The sequence below is a fragment of the Podarcis tiliguerta genome, assembly GCF_965153285.1.
Source record: "Podarcis tiliguerta genome assembly, chromosome: 1".
NCBI classification, from domain to species: Eukaryota; Metazoa; Chordata; class Lepidosauria; order Squamata; family Lacertidae; genus Podarcis; species Podarcis tiliguerta.
The window spans coordinates 112,110,657-112,132,183 of record NC_139534.1 but is presented as its reverse complement, the minus strand read 5'-3'; the positions used below and the strand labels follow the sequence as shown (position 1 = coordinate 112,132,183).

At 44.2% G+C, this 21,527-nt stretch overlaps 1 protein-coding gene across 2 annotated transcripts; it reads right to left on the bottom strand.

Moving 5' to 3' along the window:
* Positions 1-685: 685 nt before the first annotated feature.
* Positions 686-16,130, bottom strand: CALM1 (calmodulin 1). Of its 2 annotated transcripts, XM_083440526.1 has the most exons (6): positions 15,891-16,130; positions 11,808-11,838; positions 8,240-8,383; positions 4,511-4,617; positions 2,491-2,626; positions 686-2,040 (listed from the first exon to the last, which is right to left on the bottom strand). In XM_083440526.1, the coding sequence occupies exons 1-6, from the start codon at positions 15,891-15,893 to the stop codon at positions 2,012-2,014; spliced, it is 450 nt and encodes a 149-aa protein (XP_083296652.1). In that variant the 5' UTR covers positions 15,894-16,130; the 3' UTR covers positions 686-2,011. The 2 variants fall into 2 exon arrangements, with proteins under 2 accessions (XP_083296652.1, XP_083296653.1); XM_083440527.1 differs by lacking the exon at positions 11,808-11,838 and having other exon boundaries at positions 15,891-15,989.
* Between the last annotated feature and the right edge of the window lie 5,397 nt (positions 16,131-21,527).

Genomic DNA, 21,527 nt, shown 5'->3' with positions numbered 1-21,527 from the left:
GACAAGACTGTGTGGCATAGTGGTTACAATGTCAGACTAGGGGCCTGGGAGACCAGGGTTCAAATCCCCACTTGGGAGTGATGTTGGCAGGGTGAGGCCAATCATTCACTCAGCCTAACCTACCTCACAGGGTTGTTGTGAAGAGAAAATGGGGAAAGGGAGAACCACGTACACCACTTTTAGCTCCTTGGAGAAGAGGGGTAAAGGTAATAAATAAACAAAATGAGGAAGAAATCCTGGCAGCCCCAGAGTTCAGCTTCTTTTTTGTTTGAGGTCCTTCAGTGTGTAATTTGGATCTCTCTCTTGAAACAATACTGAATGTAAGGAAATTTGTATTTTAAAATTGCTCCTAGCACACCTTTGTTGGACTCCCATGTCGAAAGCTGTTCTGCCCGTTTCCCATTTCCACCCTCACCTGAATTCTTAATCATGCTTGATAACTTGCTTCCATGCATCTCCCAACAGGATGAGTGGTTAGTAATTTTTCATTTTATTTTTATTTTTGTGTGTGGAGGGGGGACACCCTCAAAAGTGCCCCTTTCTATATATGTATATAAAAAGGCCAGCATTCCAGCTAAACACAGACGACAGGAGAAAAAACAGTGCCACTTCCCTGCAAACTACAGAACGCTGAGTTAGAATCAAGCCAGTTTTGTGAGCCACTGAATTAAGATTGTCATAAATATGAAAGGCAAGCACAAGTTCATTTATTTATAGCAAAGGTCTTGGGTTACAAGAGGTCAGTTCTTGCCATCTTGAAGAAACGTTAAACGGGTTAAGTTATTGCATACATGTGCATTATAATTTAGCAGCAAGTCATTCACAGAACACATTTATTTCCCCTTCCTACTGCCTTCTTTATTTAAATTTTTTTGGTTTCGTCTCTCAAATTGTATATATATATTTATGTATTTATTTATATATATATATATATATGTACGTATATAGATATATAGTTTCGGCTTTTACGAAGCATGTAACACCACCTTTAAGTTAATGGTCTTTTATTGGAAAAAAAGACTAGCATTTACAACTTGGAATGGACATAACTGTAATATCTTGAACAGCGATGTTGATAGTTGTGCTGAAGTCCACAGGCTACCCCGCCAGCTCCAAGTCTCATTACGGAAGGTTTTTTAAAAATGCAAAAGAGAGAAAGAAAGAGAGAGAGAGAGAGAGAGAGAGAGAGAGAGAGAGAGAGTTGTGTGTCCAAAAAAATGCTCCCGCCCCTTGATGGAGGTTCTCTTTTTTTTTAAATAAAAAATAAAAGTTTTGTGAACGGTAACAGCCCAACACCCGTTTCACAATAGTGCAATGCAGACAATATTAAAACCAATGTTAACACAGACATGCCACCCATAACCTCCGCTGCATTTGGGGGTGGGGGGGGGGAGGGACACTGATTCTACATACAGGATAATCTTTTCCACCTTTGGGGGGGGGGTTCCTTCTAAACATTTTGCATCCTTCAACTATTTTTGCTGCATACCATCCTGAGGTATAGACCAATTTGAAAATAAACCAGCTATGACAATTTTATAACTACAAATTGAGCTAGAATCCACTTTTGGACAAAAGAGTGGATGATTTTTTTGTTTATTTTTTTTAAGATTTGGTGTGTGTTTTTCCTCTCTTTTTTTTTAAAACTATTTTAATACAAACGTCTGACTGTGCTCAATTGTCAAGCTGCATGCATGAAAAACTGGCCAGCCCAAACAGTGTAATAGTCATTAGCAAATGGAACTTTGAGGAGTTCACTAAGTGCTTTCTTATTTTTAAAAGGTAGTACAATTATTTATATTGGAAAAAACTGATAAGTTTAACTCGATCTTTTTTGGGAACAGGACCACCAACCATTACATGCAGTTTGTGGACAGAAGGTATTTTGACATTCAGTTTTGCTATACAGAAACAGAATGAATAAATGAACATTATTATTTTTTTTGCAAGAGGTAAGTAAAAGATTCAATTTGATTCTTCTAGAGGGAAAAAAAGGTGAAAGGAAGTCTCTTCATTTTGCAGTCATCATCTGTACGAATTCTGAAAAGAGACAAAAGAAATCCCACTACTTTTAATGCATTTTGAAAGCAAGTACTATAAATAGCTTTCGGCAAACATTGAAATTATGGGACAAGCAAGGAAAGTGAGCAACCTACAGCTTCTAGTAGGGCAGGGTTTCCCAAACCTGGGTCTCTAGCTGTTGTTGGACTACAACTCCCATCATCCTTAGCAAGTGGGACCAGTGGTCAGGGATGATGGGAACTGTAGTCCCAAAAACTATGGAGACCCAGGTTTGAGAGACACTGTTCTAGGGCATCGATGGGGAATCACTGGTCCTCCAGCTGTTGCTTGTCCACAACTTCCCTCACCTCCAACTTGCCATGCTGGCTAAGGTAGACAAGAGTTGACGTCCCACAACATCTGGAAAGCCCTGTGTTCCTCATTCCTGCACAATGCTAATAAATAGCTACAGAGGAAACCACACCTCACCTTCATAGTTGACTTGTCCATCTCCATCAATATCTGCTTCTCTGATCATTTCGTCTACTTCTTCATCCGTTAGCTTCTCTCCTAAGTTTGTCATAACATGACGTAGTTCTGCCGCACTGATATAACCATTGCCATCCTGGAAAGACAAGCGACAAGGGATTGAGATTACGGTAAAGATTTTTTAAAAAACCCAGTAGAGGTAGTCACCCATTCTGAACTTCTTAAGCCAGCCCAGAACCTATATCGTAGGTGGGATGGACACACAGCCTGACCTGTGTAAGACAGCTGCCTAGACTTTAGGGCAAGAATCTGATGGCTTGTGCATGTGTTGTACATGCAAGTTCCACTTTGATTGCCCTTATTCCTAAGTAAGGTTTGCCCACTTAAGGTTGCACAACTATCTAGAGAGCAATGCAATTCTACCTTCTAAAATGATAGCCTGAAAAGAGGTAAATGGTGATTATGATTAATTATTACTCCTACTCCTACTACATTCCTATCCTACTTTTCATCCAAGGAACTAAGGAACTGAAGTCTGACTCAACAGGCTGCAGTCCTCAAGCCGCTTATTTTTGTTACCTTGATGGAACAGTTCTTTAAGAAACAAGATTTAACATCAACCTCTCTGCCTGCCTTATGGAGCTATCTCTAGTATGGAACCACTTAAGAAATGTCAAGAAAGCCCTTGAAAAACTCTTAACAAAACTCTTTGATGCAAGGGAAGCTGCTGGGATCATTGTTTTGCTTCATTTGGTGGAAGGTTCCCACCCCCCACTCCAATCTACAGGCAAGTCCGATAACTAGGAAAAGGTGGGAGCAGTGGAATATTCCCCACAACTCCCATTCACAGGGAACAAATCAAGAGTGTGACAGAATAAGATCATGGAAGCAAATTAACACTGAAAGTATTGGGGTCACATCCCAATTTGGCTCACACAACCAGCTTCAGGATGTTCGCAAAGACTTAATATTTTTCTTTTTGAATGTCAGCCACAGGCCAATGGCATCACTAACCACTTTTGAAATCCCCTGAACTTGTTTTTAAAACAGGATTCATGCAGCATGGTAAACTGCTATTTAAAAAAACATGATCCAGAAGTCCTGCTGGGTATATATGGCACTAATCATGTAGTTCCTCAGATTTTTGCCCTCTTATTTAGCAGGACATTTTATTTAAGCCAGAACCCTGCAATTGATGCTATCTGGTATACCAACAGTACAAAGAAGTCCAGAGTATTGGGTTTGTTTGTTTTTTAATTACTAAAAAATCAGGGCAAATTTGCATTGTTAAGTCATTGGCCTATTTCAGATGTGAGATCGTGGTTTGGGAGGAGCCTTTAACACATCGATACAGGGGAATTTGCTCCAGGAGAGGCACTACATGCAGTGGGGACCAGATTTAGGCCAGGGAGACCAGGCCTCAGTTGTTTGCATAGCCACAACCCTCCACGGGGCATCCATGGGGAAATTACCCCCTCTCAAACTAACCTCATTCAATGGGATAAATACTGACGCAACAAGCTTTCCTCCTCCCTTAGAATTCAGCTGAGTCTAAGGGGAAGAGTCATTTCACACATTACAGAGCAACAAACGGAACAATTTGCCACATAGCATGTCCTCATGAAACATCAGCCAATCCTGGTTGTCTGACATTTGTCATGTTCTATATTTTTGTAGATGCACATCTCAAAATGGTTGTGTGAAGAGGTCCTCCTTCAAGCTCTCCAGAATGCCTTTTGCCCTTGCAGTGGGAATTGTAATGTGCTTGGTACACAGACATTTTATCGTTCCCCAAAAAAAGCTGGCTTGGTAAATTACACCAAGTAAGTAACCCAGTAGAAATTTGATTATGGCCTTCTACATAAAAAGCCATTGATGTATACTGAACCTTATGAGGGTCTCTCTGTATGTGTGTGTATTTTTCAACTGCATTCAGCAACTGAGAAAACTCCTTGTTTTTGCTGTAACCAAACCAACAACTCAGACATCCCAAACACCCAGTTAATGCCTCCAAATATACCTTGTCAAAGACTCTGAATGCCTCACGAATTTCTTCCTCGCTGTCTGTGTCCTTCATTTTTCGGGCCATCATGGTCAAGAACTCAGGGAAGTCAATAGTGCCATTGCCTTTAAAATAAAAATGGGGTGGTGGTGAGAAGAGAATAAATTATAGCAAAACTTATTTTTAAAAAACTTTATTAAAAAATGGCAAACACACTCCTTTTCCTTTTATGACAACAGAGTTTGCTTTCAAAGTTAACAAATCTCAACTTGTTTACCAGGAACAGGGGTGGGGAACATTTTTTCAGCCTGAACACAACATTCCTTATTACATAGACTTCCAGTGAGCCATGGACCAGAGGTGGGTAAGGCCAGGAGCAAAAGTGGGCAGAAAAATGGATATTCATTTTACTTCTGTACCAATGGCCTGTTGTCACACACACACACACAGCCCTCTGTATCTTTCATCCGGGAAAGCAAGCAGAATTATCAGAGTCCAAGGACCCATTCTACCTAGGCAAAAGCACTCAAGGAGGGTGCAAAGGAAGGAGGGTGTGACCTGGAGAGAAGGGGGTGACTAGGGAGAGACCTGAGGGACAAAGAGGTCTAGAGAACTGCACTCAGCCCCTGGTCCTGAGGCTCCACATCCCTGTCCCTGTCCCTATTGTTTGGAGAATACAATGCCAACAAATAAACTCTCTAGCGTTGTCACCTCTTGCCCATTAGGGGCACTCCTGCAACTTCATACGCTCCAATAGGTTTTAGAGCCAGAAGCGATAGCTTCCATCTCTACTATTAAAATCTTGCATTGAGGTCCTGCTTCCAGGCTTCCCACAGGTATCTGGTTGGCAACAGTGAGAACAGAATGCAGGACTAGATGGGTCAATGGCCTCACCAAGCAGGCACTTATGATGTTCAACAGAACACAGAAGTGGGCAACAATTCTATTGACAACCCCCAGAAATAGGTATATGTTCTTTGGTTGCCCTTAAAAATATTTTAATATTAAATATTTATATTTATTAAATATTTTAATATTAAAAATATTAATATTTTTTGGAAGCTGCCCAGAGTGGCTGGGGAAGCCCAGCCATATGGGTGGGGTATAAATAAATTATTATTATTATTATTATTATTATTATTATTATTATTATTATTAGGGGGCAATACTATGACCATTTCGCTTAGCACCTGATTTAATACGCTCCATGCTTTCAGCAGCAATTTGCTGAACAGGCCCACAAAATCCCAAGAAATTCCCTCAAATTAAGCTCTACTCTTTTTAGTAGAACTGATGCCAATTGAACCATTTCTTAAATAATGGTTGTTGTTGAATCCCACTGGGGATAGGATGCGTTAGTCAAATGTTAGCGATGGGTAATCTGTTTATGGTGTTGATAGCAAGACGTAAAACCTCTTTAAAAATAAACTTTAAAATACAGTATAACACCAGCAGAATGTTTATATATCTCTATATATATATTCACAATATACATATACACAACAGATATAATACTTGGAACTGGAGTTGCTAACATATACTCTTGGGCATCATGTCACCCTCCGACACCCCCACTGCTACCCACAAGGGATATCCTGAGGGATAGCTCAGTTGTTAAGAGCATGAGACTCATCTCAGGGTCATGGGTTTGAGCCCCATGTTGAGTGATATATCCCTGCATTGCTGAGGGTTGGACTAGATGATCCTCGTGGTCCCTTCCAGTTCTAGAATTCTGTGATATCCCTCCAGCATTTTTGTTTTATGAGTTGGAAGTAGCAGGGGAGGAACTGCCTGCTTTTTGCTGCTGTTTTATTTGTTTGGAGGAGGGGTATAACTGTACTGCAATGAGGTTCTGAATGCAGCCAGTTTTTCTCCTGTGAAATGGGTATTTGTGGTGCGCATTAACAGTCTTAGATTTTCTAGGCGGGCCCCTGGCCCAGGAAGATTGGGGACCCATGATTAAGAATATACGAAACATTAGCACATAATAAGGCATCTGGGATCACCTCCAATTAGCCTCTGTGATACCGCCTGGGATCTTAGTCACTAAGTTCTTGCACAACACCCATGTGGTTTCAACATGGACTTGTTCAGGAGGAATTTCTCATATATATTTTTGGTTCCCCTCCTTCCAGGTGTTTCTTTTTAGGAGGCTGAGACTAGAGGGTCATAGGGTAGGTGCCAGAAAGCATTGGAAGGGACATCAAAGGTAGTCTATAGTCTACAGCATTCCTCATAGGTAGTCATCCAGACTCTGCTTAAAAAACTATTAGCAAAGGAGAGCCTGCCCCACTGTCAATCAACTCATACCGTTGGAGGAAGAGAACACAGGCTGAAGAAAGAGCTGTGAGAGGAAGGGGGCTCTTTTCCCATTATTTGGACCTGATGTACCTGAACTGAGTGTGAAGAGTGCAGCTGAATGGGACATAGCTGCGGACAACCATCCACCTTGGGCCTGCCCATAAAATGCAAATCTAGAGTAAGAGACCAGGATGATGTCTGCTGTTTCCAGGAACCCTTCTCATTGTGAGACTTTTGAGGGTGAGCTGAGAGTTTGTTTGGGCCTTGGGTGAGAACTCGAAGGCTGAGAGGGAAGGTATGTCAGAAGGAGAATGAGTTGATTTATAAATATTAGTAACTTTATATTAATGTAACATTTTATATGAAACTGCATACTTTTGTAATATTTTGTTTTAAATTTTCTGTTATTGCTTCAGTTTTTTTGTACACCACTTAAGAGATATTCTTAATATACTAAGTGGTACAGAAATTAAATAATAACATTGGGAAGTTATTCCTAATGTTTAACTGAAATCCTCTTTCTCGCCATCTGAATCCACAGGTTCAGTTCCAACCCTCTGGAGCACCAGGAAACAAATTTGCTTCATCATTCATTTCTTCCTTTACCCTAGAGGAGGGGTGCCCAAACTTTTTTCAAAGAGAGCCAGATTTGATTAAGTGAACATGTGTGAGGGCCGAAGCTGTTGAGCTTTTTTTACAATTTTACCCCAGAGAAAACCGCCCAGGGGGCCAAATTAGGCCCCCAAGATGGACTTTGGACGTGCCTGCTCTAGACCTTTGGCCCTCCCAATTTTGACTGGACTGCAACTCCAATCATCCCTGGCAACTGGAGTCCAGCAACATATGGAGAATCACAGGTTAACCACCACCCCCTGCTTTGGACCAAACAAATTCAACTCATTCCACCTTTCCTCACAGAACTTGTGATCCTGATGGATCAGGTCAATGGCCCATTTAGTTCAGCATCCTATTCTCAACAGTAGCCAACCAGAACTTCCTCTCCAGAAAACTCACCAACTTTGTCACTCTCCTCCAGGTAAATTATATTTAATATATATCCTTCTTAAACTGCAGGACCAAGAACTAGACACAGAATTCTGGATGAGGTCTGACCAAAGAAGAATAGAGGAGTACTAATATGTCACCTGATCTGGACAGTATCAAGGAAAGTAATGGTACCACTATATTTTACTGTGACCCAACCTAAAAAGAGAGAAATTCCCAGTAGACATATATATATCCATATACCTGTTCACCTAAAATGCCACCATGATTTATGTACGAATAACCATTTATTAAGTCATGGCTGTACTTATCAGGAGCTTAAAAGCATTCTGAACAAGAAAGCGAGTGTTTCATAGGATTTCTACAACTAAGCATTTCCAAAATTGAGGCTTCTATGTTCATGCAGCAATGGTAAGAAGTTCATCTCTTCAAAATGCTTACCATCAGCATCTACCTCATTGATCATGTCTTGTAGCTCTGCTTCTGTTGGGTTTTGACCCAGCGACCTCATGACTGTCCCAAGTTCTTTTGTTGTGATGGTGCCATCACCATCTTTGTCAAATAGAGAGAAGGCTTCCTTGAACTCTGGAGGACAGAAAAAAGACCCGTCGCAATTTAGCACCGTGACTGACATGAAGGGCATTATCAGCTGTAAACTGTTTACTTCAAGCAATGATCCCCACAGACAAATTAAGACCACGTTCCACCTTGTTGATAATTTACATAGGCAAATCTGATTGAGAATATACAGACCTACATACTGGACACCAACACTGCATAAAACTGTTTTAATACCTTACTTGGAAGTATCAATTTGCTTGTCCTAGGGATGCTGTTTGTTGTTGGGAATAAGTGAGAGCCAACATGGGATGTAGTCTCCCAACATGGCAGCCTCCAGATGTTTTGCAATACAATTCCAACCAGACAGCATGGCCAATGATGATGGTAGTCCAAAAAAAGGAGGGCACCAGACTGGTGTTTCAAAAACCCCACTCAGCCATGAAGCTTACTTGGACCAAACTCCCTCTCTCAGCCCGACCTATGTTATATGGGTGCTGTGCAACTAACTCTCATGTTCTGAGTAACTTGGGGAAGGTGGGATACAGGTGTGAAAAAACAGTTATGGCATTACAGACTGCTAGGCAGAAGAGTAAATTTCCAATGGCAGTGTTTGCACATAACACTAACCCGTAGTTTGTTTTAATCAAAGTTTATTCAACTGAAGTGGCTTCATAGATGACCAAACAAACCTTGGTCTTGTTTCTCTAAGGTTTGGTTTGTTTCTCAGCAGCTCATGTCTCATCCCTTTGTAGGTTGGTAAGGATCTGAGGTGGGGCAGCCAAAAAACAGGGTGAAACAAAGCTGCTGGGTCCAAACCAAAACTTAAAAACAAGCCATAGTTTGTAAACCAACAACAAACCACTGTCATTTGTTGGCAGAAAGCAGATCATGGTTAGTCTGCTTGGCTAGGCTCAGACATTCAAACTGACTACAAGCCATAGCCTAGTGTTATGTGGTAACCAGGGCACGGTTATGCCAAACTCCTTCTGTAACCATTAGCAACCTCTGTTCAGAGTCAATGTCTCTCGGGTTAACATCTTTTTTTCCTCCCCTAGTTCATGTCAGTTGTTCAAATAATACAAGCTCCCGATTGTTATGAACTGCAGCACATTAACCACAATTTATTTCTTTAACCAGCCAGCATAATTCTTCAGCATACAATGCAGCACAGAGTGTGTGCGTTAAATGTAATTTCACAACACCCACCTCAAACCCAAAGCCTGTCAGGTTGAAAGACAGCGGAGAACCTTATAAGCAATCATGGCCAAATGGAGATTTGAACCCAAAAAGTCTCTCACATCCCAAACCATTCACTATGGCTCAAAATGTTCAAGTCAGTAAGTCCAGTTTTCTGTAACTGATGAACAGGAATTGTCTTTATGGTGAGACAAGCTGTCAATTAACACTGAGCTCTTAAGTCTTCAAACAAAACAAAAATCTTCTTTCTTTCTTTTTTAAAAAACTAACGTTGTCTTTGATTAAGACCAGCTGTTGCACTCAAGATATGGCAGACATGATTATGTAAAGGCCTTTGCACCACTGATATTAAACAACAATACTTAACATTTTAAGAATATTTTCATAGTACTCAGTATAACACAATCCTTAGAACAACCCAGCAAAATGGGTTTCTAATCTCTGTACGCTGCAGGGCAGGGGATTGGGCAGCAGGGCTGGAGAGGTGTACCCAAGTAGACTCATAGCAGGCTTCGGAGTTCAGCCACTATACTACATTACTTGGAGCAAATTGTACCAAGCTGGAGGAACTATTAAGTATATGTTAATAAACATGTGTCTCACAAAACACACATCATCAAACCAGCAATGCTTGGGTTCCGACCGCATGAGCTACCATGTTTTAGTCCAGGGGTGAGCAGACGTTATATGGTGGTCTACTAGTGAACCACTGGCCAATTTTTGTTGCTGGGGTTCTTGCAAAAAGTTCCGGACAGGATGGACTCTCGACTTGGTCCAGCAAGGTGCTTATGTTCTTTGGTAACAGTTCATCATCAGGTCTTTTAGAGAAGTGCCAAAGCCCATTAGCTGAGCACATGCTCTGCATACAAAAAAGATCCACTCTAGATCCTTGGAATCTCAAAGCAGCGCTAAGAAAGATGCCAACCCTCAAATCTGAAAGAGAGCCACTACTGTTCAGAGCACTAGGCTAAAGTGACTAATTGTCTGATTTTATTTTAAACAGTTTCCTATATAACTGTTTAAAAGATCCTGAATATGCATAAAGGTTCTAGCAATCTCAGCCTAACAACGTCAGCGTCGTCATCCAACAATGTTTCAAGTCAACTCATGCAGAGGGGAGGACTGAACCAAAGACATCCAAATTCATATCATAGCTCAGGCTTCTAGCCACCATGCTACATCAGCTTGTGGGGCTGACAAGAATAAAACGCATAGGGATGGAAAATGGATTAGAGGGGAGGAAAAGAAGAAGACAGCCCACACTTGGTCTAGTTCAGCCTCTGCCAACCAACAGCTATGCTGGCTGGGGCTGATGGGAGTTGTAGTCCGAAATGTCGGGAGGGTGGCAGGTTGACTGAGGCCGCTCTAGTCAGTGCAATTGCCCACAAGACTGTGCCTTCCTCTAGTCCTAGTCCTGCACAAACAGAGCAGAAACTATGGTTTGATTAAGCCTGGAATTAAGTTCCATGTGGGAGGAGAAGAAAATTTGCAGTTCTCCAGTCCATGGTCTGAGGATTGCCCAAATGCAGCCAACATCATGTGCTGTATTTAATATTGTGGGTTGCCAATTGGACTCAGGAACTGCCAAATTAGATCTGGGGAAAGGATCAGTCTCCTGAGTGATCTTTATGCACTTTGAGTGATTTTGTGCTTGCTTTGTGTAGCTTCTACGTATCTGAACTTTCAAATTAGTACCTATTTCATGACTAACAACTGGCAAGTGTAACTGCCAGCTCCTGGGCATTTTATCTTCAAGTAAGTGATTATTTTGTTATTTTCGTTATTGCACATTTATAGAAAGAGTTAAACAAATCCATCTATTTCTCTCCTTGGGTTGTATCCAAGTAAATTCTACTCAGAGTAAACCCACTGACACTAATGGACCAAAGTTATTCACATCAAAGGGTTTATTCTTGTGTAGAACGAACATTGGCTGCAACCATTTTTCTTGATCCAGATATAATTGTATCGTGCACAAGAAGAGGACAAGGAATGCATGATCAACCAGTATGTTTAAATGACAACAGTAATAAAGTGATATATTATGTTCAAGAAACATAGTACAAAGTGGGAAACATTTTCCTGCCCATTTTTTAAAAAAAACAAAAAAATCAACCTACTCAGATAGGAATGTACCATCCTGAGAAACAGCCAAGCGATAGCAGCCACCAAGAATGTTCTGCAATATTTTTGTATTCAGAATAGGTTGCTAGGCCAACAGAAACCATCTCCCTCCATTTAGGATACTTACCAGCAATCTGTTCTTCGGTCAGCTGATCGGCCTACGTAAAGAATAGAAAAGTATTTCAGAACATTGTTTTTACCTGTAGCTATGTCAGTCAAAACCACAAGATGCAATTGCAATTCAGAGGCAAGATGGCATAATGTTATGTTAATGTTTGGCACATCCAGAAGCGATTGGCAACAAATCATCGCTCTGCCCGCTAAAGGGAGAACAAACAGGATTGAGGCAGCACAGCAGGAGTGTGCACAGGGTGCCCAGCCAGAATGGTAGCTTGCCAAGACAGGGAAGCAAGAACCTGCTACATCAGTGATCAAGGAACAGATCCTACCCAGATTAATTTCATATCATGGTTTCATTACAGCCAAGAGGCCGCTAGACTTAGCATGATGCAATGCATGATGTGGGCCATCTAGCAATGCTTAATCCTTCAGGTGCTCCCTCCAAAAACTTACCACAGTCAGACATATTTGGGACTAATTTAAAAGCTTGTTTTCCGTTTTTGGATAAAGTCTTAATTTTAAGGCAGCTGAGGGTGCCTTCAGCTGACATTCGCACTCTGCATACTCAGATATCACTACTTAAACACAGGATTGCGTTTTAGCAGGTCAGTGTGCTGATGAGTACAGAGCACAACCCAAGCAGCATTTAGAATAACTATGAAGTCTCTGCCAATTTCAATGGGACGTGCAAATTATGTACTGAACTCTGGCAAAAGCGGGAAAGAAAAGCTTAACTTGGGCTCCCAAGAAATAAATTTGCCTTCCTGTAGTTTTGAAAACCGCTTCCTTCACCTCACATAAGTGCCTTGACACTGCCAGGGTCAAACCCCACCAAGACACTTCAGACAGACACAGCTAAATGGCTGCTGCGGGTGGGCTTTGAAGATATACGTCAAAAACACAGCTGCGGTTTGGAAGCCTTTGTTGGCAACCACCGATTTGCCAATGCAGTGGCTTGCCATTGAATTAAGGTCATCCCAAAGGAGGCTTTTCTATTCTTTTTTTTTTTTTAAGCAAGAAACAAAAAACTCAAAGCATTTGTTGCTGGCACCTAAAAGTGAAACCCTGTCCTATCTCCACCCAGAACTCCAGCACTGGATTTCCCTCCAGTGAGGCAAGTTGACATAGTGATTTACATAACATATCAGAGCAATGCAGAACAGGAAACAGGGCCACACCTAATAGGGAGGAAAAATGATGCAAATCAACAGAAGCAAGAGTGTAGGAAACACTCTGCCTGACATGCGAAGGATAATCTAGGTTTTGTACTTGCAAGTTGCTACATTATGCAGCATCCTTGTTTGCCAACCTTTTTTGGTTGGCAGGCACAAAACACAGAGTGCCGTGGCTATGGCCCGATAGCCAATATTGTCTAGAAGCAGCCACCCCACCCATCCAAGTAATTAAGGAGGAAAGGGGGGGGGGCTGTCGGTTCTGGTGATGTCACCCTTCCTAAACAGGATGAAGGGGGAGCAGGAGATCCACCATGCGTGGCCCATATTCATATCTGGCCATGCAAAGTCCTCTCCGCTCCAGGAAACCAAAGCAGAGATTTCCACCCAGAGCACATATACACACACACACCCCAAGACGTCACAATATTGCAGCAAATATTTGGTGTCTTGCTGTGGAAAGAAAGAAAAAGAGGGCCGAAGACTGAATGAAAAGGTCACAATCTAATAAATGCTCTTGGGGGCGGGGGGGACCCTCCAGTCAGCATTGGATGAGGTTAAATCAAGTTGCACAGAAAAACAAAACAAAAAATGGCACAGAAAGTAGTCCGCTTCCGTGGCGCAAAAGAGGAATAAAGGCTTCCTCTTAAACAGCTACTGCACAAGCAATAAATCTGTTTGTTTGACACTAACAGGAGTCCACCGGTGACCCATCCTTTTTGTGGCACCCCCATCTTGCCAATTATGCTTCTAACACACTTTCCTGTACGCAGATCAGGAACCTTCCTTCTCACGCCCACCTAAACCTTATCCGAATCCTCTGTAGGTAGCAATTTCATTTCGGTGTCTTCCTTGAGGCTTACAGGAAACTGATTAATAGAGTCCCTATTAAAACCACCCCAGCTTTTCACCCGCTGCTCTCGCTGCCTCTTGGGGTCAGGGTGGAGACCGGAGAGGAAGAAGAGGTGGAGAAATGATGTAATGCTGCCATCATCCAAGGCTTTTTAAGCACTGCTGCGTTTGAGGGGCTTGGGGAAAGGGGTGGGGGAGAAGGAGAAACAGCGCAATAACTGCAGATGTTCCCCCCTGCGCAGTGCAGCTGGTGGAGGAACCGGGATTGTTTCCATCTTCCTTCTGAACTGCCATCTCCTTCTAGCAAGCCTGGAAATTTTTCCAATTTCCCCCACCCACCAAGGGAAAAGGGGTGATCTCTGTCTGCAATAGCCTCATATATTCCGAAATCTTTGGTTTTTTATATTTGTGTTAAGGTAGGGAGCCTTGCCCCCATCTGCAGCCACAGCTATGCCATGCACTGAAGATCACACCCTTGCCTAATGCACTTGGCATAGACCCTGGGAGGGAAAATAAAAAGTCGTCATTTCACTCATTAGCACAGGCAGAAAAGGAACCGGGAGAGAGGGCGCGCTAGAGGGGCTGCAGAGTCCAACCGAGGGGCGCTTTTTCTTTTGCTAAGGCAAGTGTTTTGGTGTCCCTGGTCTGCAGTATGTGGTCTTGTGTCCCCAGGAAGTCAGACCGCGCCGGAATCTGTATTCCCCACTCTCCCCTTTGCGATTTTCCACGCGGGTGACAGCTTCGATCCCTTCTCAGCTCAGCTCCCCGATCCATCCTCAGCTGCAAAGAAGGAACCTTGCATCGACTCTTCTGGGACCCATCCAACTAACTACAAGCAAGCTATAAACATAAACACCCCTTTTCCCGTGCGGGGATAGAGGCCGGGAGGTGGGGGGTGGAAGAAAGAATCGCGCCCCAGGCAAGGCGCAGGCAACCGCCTCCATCCTCGGGAGAGGCGGAGGCCCCACCGTGGGAACCCTCTGCCCACGGGCAAGGCGCGGGCGCAAACACTCCCTCACTCGTGGAGTGGGGTGTCGGCGGGGGCAGCGGCAGCAGGGCGCGCCTCCCGCGCACGCTGCCGCCCTCTCCGCCATCTGCCCCGGAGCGCATGCAAAGCGGAAAGGAAATAAACGAAGCCAAGCCGGTCTCGCCCTGCAGGCAGCGGCGTCCCTGCCCCGGCTGCTTCTCCGAGCCTTTCCAAACCGCGCGATCGGTGGCCTCTCCAGCATCCCCACCCAGCCTCCGGAGGCGCGAACTGCGAGGAACCCGGCTTGCAGTCATCATGCATCGGGGCAAAGCAGAGCGCGCCAGTTCCGGGCAAGCGGCTTCTCTGAAAGACAGGAACCGGCCGCAGCCCCGGGTTATTTTTCCCCTCCCTTCCTTTTGCTGCGGAGAGGAAGCGAGAACTGCAACGAGCCCCGGAGCTGGGAAGAGGGCGCGTGGGTGGCTGAGTTGGAGGGTGAAGATTTGGGTTGGGCAGGAAGGATCAAGGGTCGGGAGCGAAAGCGCAAGTCAGGGCTCCCTCTCCACCCCACTTATGACATCCGAGCAGACCCCGCAGCGCAGGCAGCCGTGAACGGGGTGGGGGAAGGCAGGCAAGAGAGACCACCGATCCTGGCCAGCTGTGCCCAAAGAGGGTCGGCGATCCAGCTGCGCCGCAGCCCGCCCGCCCCCCACCCTTCTCCAACGCGAAGATCAGCCACACAAGCTCGCCAGCCGAGCTCCGGGACGCGGGCCTGATCGAGTCCCCCGAAGCTAGCAAATGCACGGGAGCGGCAGGGTGAGAAGAAGCCGGGCTCCGGTTAGGCTCCCGCCAGCAGCAGCCAAGAGGATCCCGCCACAACAGCAACTTCCGAGAAAGTAAAAGGGGGAAAGGAAGAAAGAAAGAAAAATAGCTAGCCGGCCACCTCCATCGCGCCCAAGCCGATCCAGATGCTCTTCGTCCATTTTTGCAAAACTGCGAAACGAAGGCAGCCCGCGCGTGCTCCAGGCCAGCTCCAAAGCAACCCGGAAAGTTATCGATTGCCTAGATCAGCGCCTCTCCTCGCAGGTCCAAAGCTACCTACCATTGCGGCTGGTGATGGCGCTTGTCTGTGCACGGGCGAAGGTGCCGAAGGCGGGCGGCTGCTCTCAGCTCTCGCTGCCTCCTCGCTTAGCCAAAAATGCTGTAGGTGTGAGGCTGCGCGGCGCGATTTTTATACGGCGCGCTGTATCCCTCCGCCGGAGCAGCGCCTTCTTTTTCCCTCTCCCTCCCGGGACTGGGGCATGTGGCAGCAGAGTGACTGCAGCAGGCAGCCCTGCCCCCCTCCCCTCCCCACACCCGCCCCGGCCCCTCCCCCGCTCCCTCCCAGCCGCCAGCCCAGCTGGCAGGCGGCGAGGAGGAGGAGGAGGAGGAGAGGGGTCGCTGGGCGCGCGCTCCATCTCCCTCCAAGGAAACGGCGGGCAGCAGCAGCAGCCGGCGCATTGGCTTCGGAGCGCCTGCCAGGGGTTGCAGCAGATGCTGCTCGCAGCTTAGGCGGCTTCCGTGTTCCTGCTTTGGTTCGAGAGGCCGAGCTGTTCCGCAGCAGGCAGGGAGAAGGGCAGGCTGTGTGTCTGCTGCTTCCCTCCGAAGCCCCCAGGTGCGGAAGCCTGGCAATAAAAACAAGAGCGAAAAGGGGCCTGGCGAGGATGCGTTTGGGGCCGGCCCTACTGTTAGGCAGAGTAAGGAGAAGAGATCTTGAGGCGACTGGTTTGGGGGTGGGGGGAGGGCAAGAAAAGGAAGCAAATTGTTGCCTAGTTCACTTATTGTTTCTGGAGTTTTGCTCCCAAGGCGGAGGAGAAAAACCTGTGGGAATTTTGTTTCCTTTAAGTTAAGGTGCCAAAATGAACTTGGTAGACCTCGGACTGTACTGTGCACCTTTGCACCTTGACTTGGAGGAGGAGGGTAGCTGTTCTGCCTCAGGTAGCAAAATGTATTCGGCCTGCCTAATAGAATAATAACAATCATTATGATCATTTGTGTAATAAAACACTGCAAGGCTGCACACTAACTCAAAAGCCAGCCATTTTGAATCCATTTATGGGATTTCTGAATAAACGTGCATAGGATTGGGCTGTATGCAATGGAAGGTTTAGAGTGGACATACAGCCCATTATCTCAGTAGGAAGAACCGGTCCTTCCTATTTCAGTGCTGGTGCTGGCCTAGTTCATTGTAAAGTTGCAGAGAGAGAGAGAGAGAGATTTGGTTGTGAAATTTGTATTAACCCCTGGTTTAGTCTTGGTGGTGGCCAAGGAGAGGAAGGTTTTAAAGAATGAAGTTTCCATTTGCAATCCACATCTGCAAATACAAGTCAGATTATATTTTTGTACCCCAGATTCAGGGAAACTATTTCCAAAAATTGGGAATATGACACAGAGGAATAGTTAACGCCCTTGCATGCCATTTTTCCTAATTGCATTTGGGGGGGGGGGGTTCAGCCTCAATTCAACTTAAAAAAAAAAAGTCAGGAGACCTGATCAAAGATTTTCCAGCATCAAACTTGCATCTTTGGTAGGCTTTCAGGGCTAAGCATTTTGGATGGGACCTTGAGTAAAATTGTGGGGAATACAGTGGTACCTCGGGTTAAGTACTTAATTCGTTCCGGAGGTCCGTTCTGTAACCAGAAGCGTATGTAACCTGAAGCGTATGTAACCCGAGGTACCACTGTACCTATGTGGGAGATCTCGTTTTGCATTCTTACTGAGTTCAAAGAGATTCTACCAACAAGTTATGCATCGAATTGCAGTGTTTGATGCTCTTTTGAGTTGGGGATGTCTTTGATTATGGCGGGTGGATCCATATATTAAGTTTTATTTATTTCCTAGAGCTTATACTCCCTCCTTGGATATAAATTATACTCGGGGGGGGGGGGCGGTTCACAAGGGCTTACAGCAACAAAACAAATGTTTAGTTTTGCCTGAAGAGGTCAGGAATGATAAAAACCTTACTATGCCTTGATGGCTGTGTAATCTTCAAAACAGTTATTGATCATTGAGCCCTTTGTAGAGTTTAGGTACAATATGACGTTTAAAGCTTTTTTTTATAACAGCTGTTTTTTATACCATTTCTCTTCAAAACAGGACATCTCATGAGAGTTCAAGGAGTATGATCAGAAAACGTCTGGAGCAAAAGGGTTAGTTTAGATTGGGAAGCGTGTGAGAGAAAAAGCTGCCATTTGGTGAAACTGAACCACTTTGTAGTACAGGGACTCTCTTTAGAAATCTGATGGGAAAACAGCATATTTGTAGTCTGCTTATAGGAATCTGCTTGCTTCCACTATGCTGTATTCGAACATTGTCAGTGAAGAAAATATTACAAAGATGATTGAGTTTCCAGTGCTCTCTCATTTCAAAGATATGAAACTCTATGACAGTGCTGTGCACAAGGCCATGCCTGCAATCCTAACTCCACCTAAAAGGGTAAAGGTAAAGGGATCCCTGACCATTAGGTCCAGTCATGGCCGACTCTGGGGTTGCGGCGCTCATCTTGCTTTATTGGCCGAGGTAGCCGGCGTACAGCTTCTGGGTCATGAGGCCAGCATGACTAAGCCACTTCTGGCGAACCAGAGCAGCGCATGGAAACGCCGTTTACCTTCCCGCTGGAGCGGTACCTATTTATCTACTTGTACTTTGACGTGCTTTCGAACTGCTAGGTTGGCAGGAGCAGGGACCAAGCAACGGGAGCTCACCCTGTCGCGGGGATTCGAACCGCCGACCTTCTGATCGGCAAGTCCTAGGCTTTGTGGTTTAACCCACAGCGCCACCCGCTTCCCTTAACTCCACCTACCTAGGAGTAAATCCAGTTGCATTCAATAGGATTTACATCTGAGTATAGACATGGTTAGGATTGTAATGTTAGAAGGGCTATAACTCCCTGTTGCTTCTGCATGTCTGAACACATCTTTACCGTATTCCAATGGACTGTTGGAGAATGTCCAAAAACATTTTGTTTTCAGCTCTGGGTGCTAGAACAATGCTCCCCTTTCAGATCCCCTTTTTCAACACTTAAGAGTTTCTTCCTCTTCCCCCTCCACCCCAGCAGATCTTTGGAAGGTATCTCAAAAGTTTCCACCTGCAGATTTCCCTTGTTGGCCTTGATGGCAGTCATTACTGAGAACAAAGCCCAGTTCTATTATGAAACAATTCACAATATCCGCTTCCCAGATATCATGTTACAGCAGACAGGGCCAATTTTTATGCCTAACTTTCCCCCATTTTCTCTCTGGTGCTTGCTCACCAGTCTTTATCTGAGGCTATCAATACTCTCCATCTTTGTCTACCTTTCCCTCAAGACGTGTCTACATGTTGACTCTTAATGATGGAAGTACTGTATTTTTCGGTGTATAACACGCCCCCATGTATAAGATGACCCCTATTTTTTTGGACCGCAACAAAAAATTGGGGGTAGGGGAGATTGCCCAGAATTGTTGAGCTTCTTTGTGGGGGGTTCATTGCTGCCAATCACTCTCCAGCCTGCCCACCAATGCAAATTGCACGCATTGCTGCGGCCACCAATCATCTGCACGCTCACCGCCAAAAGCCCACCTGCACACTCGACACAACCACAGCTGATTGCACGCACACCTCACCGCTGCCGTAAATAGCCCGCCCAGTTGCTGCAGCAGCAGCCAATCATCAGCGGGCCTTGGCGCAGCAACCAATCACACGCCCAATCGCCGCTGCCAATCTCCTGCTAGCTGCTGCCACAAATCGCCCGACCCCCCTCGCTATCTGTGTATAAGACGACGCACAATTTTTGCCTATTATTTCTAAGGAAAAGATACCATCATATACAAGGAAAAATATGGTGTTAGATTCCATTCAAAATATTATTATACATATTACACCATCTATATCACTTTAGCTGCTTCTGATGTTCAGTTCTCCAGATTCATGCATCATGCTGTGTGCTGTGGGGCTGCTCTGCATTCCCACAAGATTTACCACATGATCTATTTCCTGAAAAGGAAGAATTGATTTTTAAATTTAGAAAATTGGCACTTGCAAATCTCTGCTTTGACTTCAGTCGTCTTTTGGTGGCAAGTTTTATTGCAGTGCCAACAGACACAGCAGTTCCCCTCAAATTGCCTAGTGTTTTTCAAACAAATCAAAGCTGCAAAATGTTACTTGCCTAGTCAGCAACTTCCATATCCATGCCCACATTCCAGCATGAAAACCATATTCCATTCCAGTCTCTCCTGTGTAATCTGCTTGCATGAACAGCTTTGTAGCAAGCTTCCATTTCATTTCAGGTGCTTCTTTAAAGGCTAATTTGGAAGTCCACACGACTTCCAAAGTCTACTCTATATTATTGTTCTATATTAATTTTATATTAAGATATCATCAGTCATCTGGTATCTTGGTATTGTTAGCAATGCCTCCAGGCTGTGCCAGCCATATCTTTTGTTGGAAAAGTTGCGAGTCAATGACTCAGGATGGAAGAGTGATGTTTCTTCAATAGGAGCTCATTTCTGGAATGTGGCAGACACCTGGGGAATACCGTATTTTTCGCTCTGTAAGACGCACCAGACCACAAGACGCACCTAGTTTTTGGAGGAGGAAAATAAGAAAATATATATATTCTGAATCTCAGAAGCCAGAACAGCAAGAGGGATCGCTGAGCAGTGAAAGCAGCAATCCCTCTTGCTGTTCTGGCTTCTGTGATAGCTCCATAAGACGCACACACATTTCCCCTTACTGTTTAGGAGGGAAAAGAGTCTTATAGAGCAAAAAATACGGTATTTTCCACCCCAACACCACCGAGGGGGGAGGGGGGAGCGCATTTCATGTTGATCCCACAAGTTTTATTCATTATCTATTTTGTTAATTTCTTCCATTTATGAATCACTTCCCATAAAATATCTTGAAGCAATTGCACTGTGAAAACATCGACAGAAAGAGTTGGAAGTCGAACCTGAATTAGCTTTATCAAATATTTCAAGACAACAATCTGGATTTACATAATAAAGAATTAATAAGCTCTTTATCACAAGCAGCGAGACACAGCATAACCAGACACTGGAAAGATCTTTCTGGCACAACGATAGACAATTGGTACAAAACAGTTTGGGAAATAGCCCTCCTTTTGGAGATAAAGAAATAAAGTATGGTTGGCATGTGGATAGATGGCTTTCCCCCAGTGTGATTTAATTACATAACAGTATTCCAGAAAATGAACAATCCCTTCCATCAGCATTTGTCTCAATCTGATTGATCTAAATCTAAACATAAATTATTATCTTCACTTTCAACCCCCTCCCACATTCATCAATATGGCAACACTTGATATTGTTTCATTGGTAACATAAGAGGAAAGACAACTTATTACTTAACCTAAGCACAACCACAAGGGTTCCTGATTGAACGTTTAGCTATGCGATGAATGTTATCTGTTAACCCTGTTCTATCCTGTTTCCCCTTTGTTTTTGTTTAAATCAACTCACGAACCAAGAACTTATACATGGACCATTAATAATGAGCCATATGCTGTATATATTACTGCAAATTTATTGTGTTGTTTTTGTGATATACAAATGACATGAGTATACTTGGTCTATTTATTTGTATCCTGCATTATTCCTACAATCCTTGTTCATAAAACCCAATAAAAGTTACCAAAAAATAAAATAAAAAGGAAGGTCTTCAGTAGGTGCCAAGAAGACAATAGAGACAGCATTCCTGATGT

Coding starts and splice junctions, on each gene's coding strand:
- CALM1 (XM_083440526.1), bottom strand. Junction 8,384..11,807: donor GACCGAAGAACAGATTGCTG/GTAAGTATCCTA, acceptor TCTGTCCTCCAG/AGTTCAAGGAAGCCTTCTCT. Junction 2,041..2,490: donor TGGACAAGTCAACTATGAAG/GTGAGGTGTGGT, acceptor GTCTCTTTTCAG/AATTCGTACAGATGATGACT.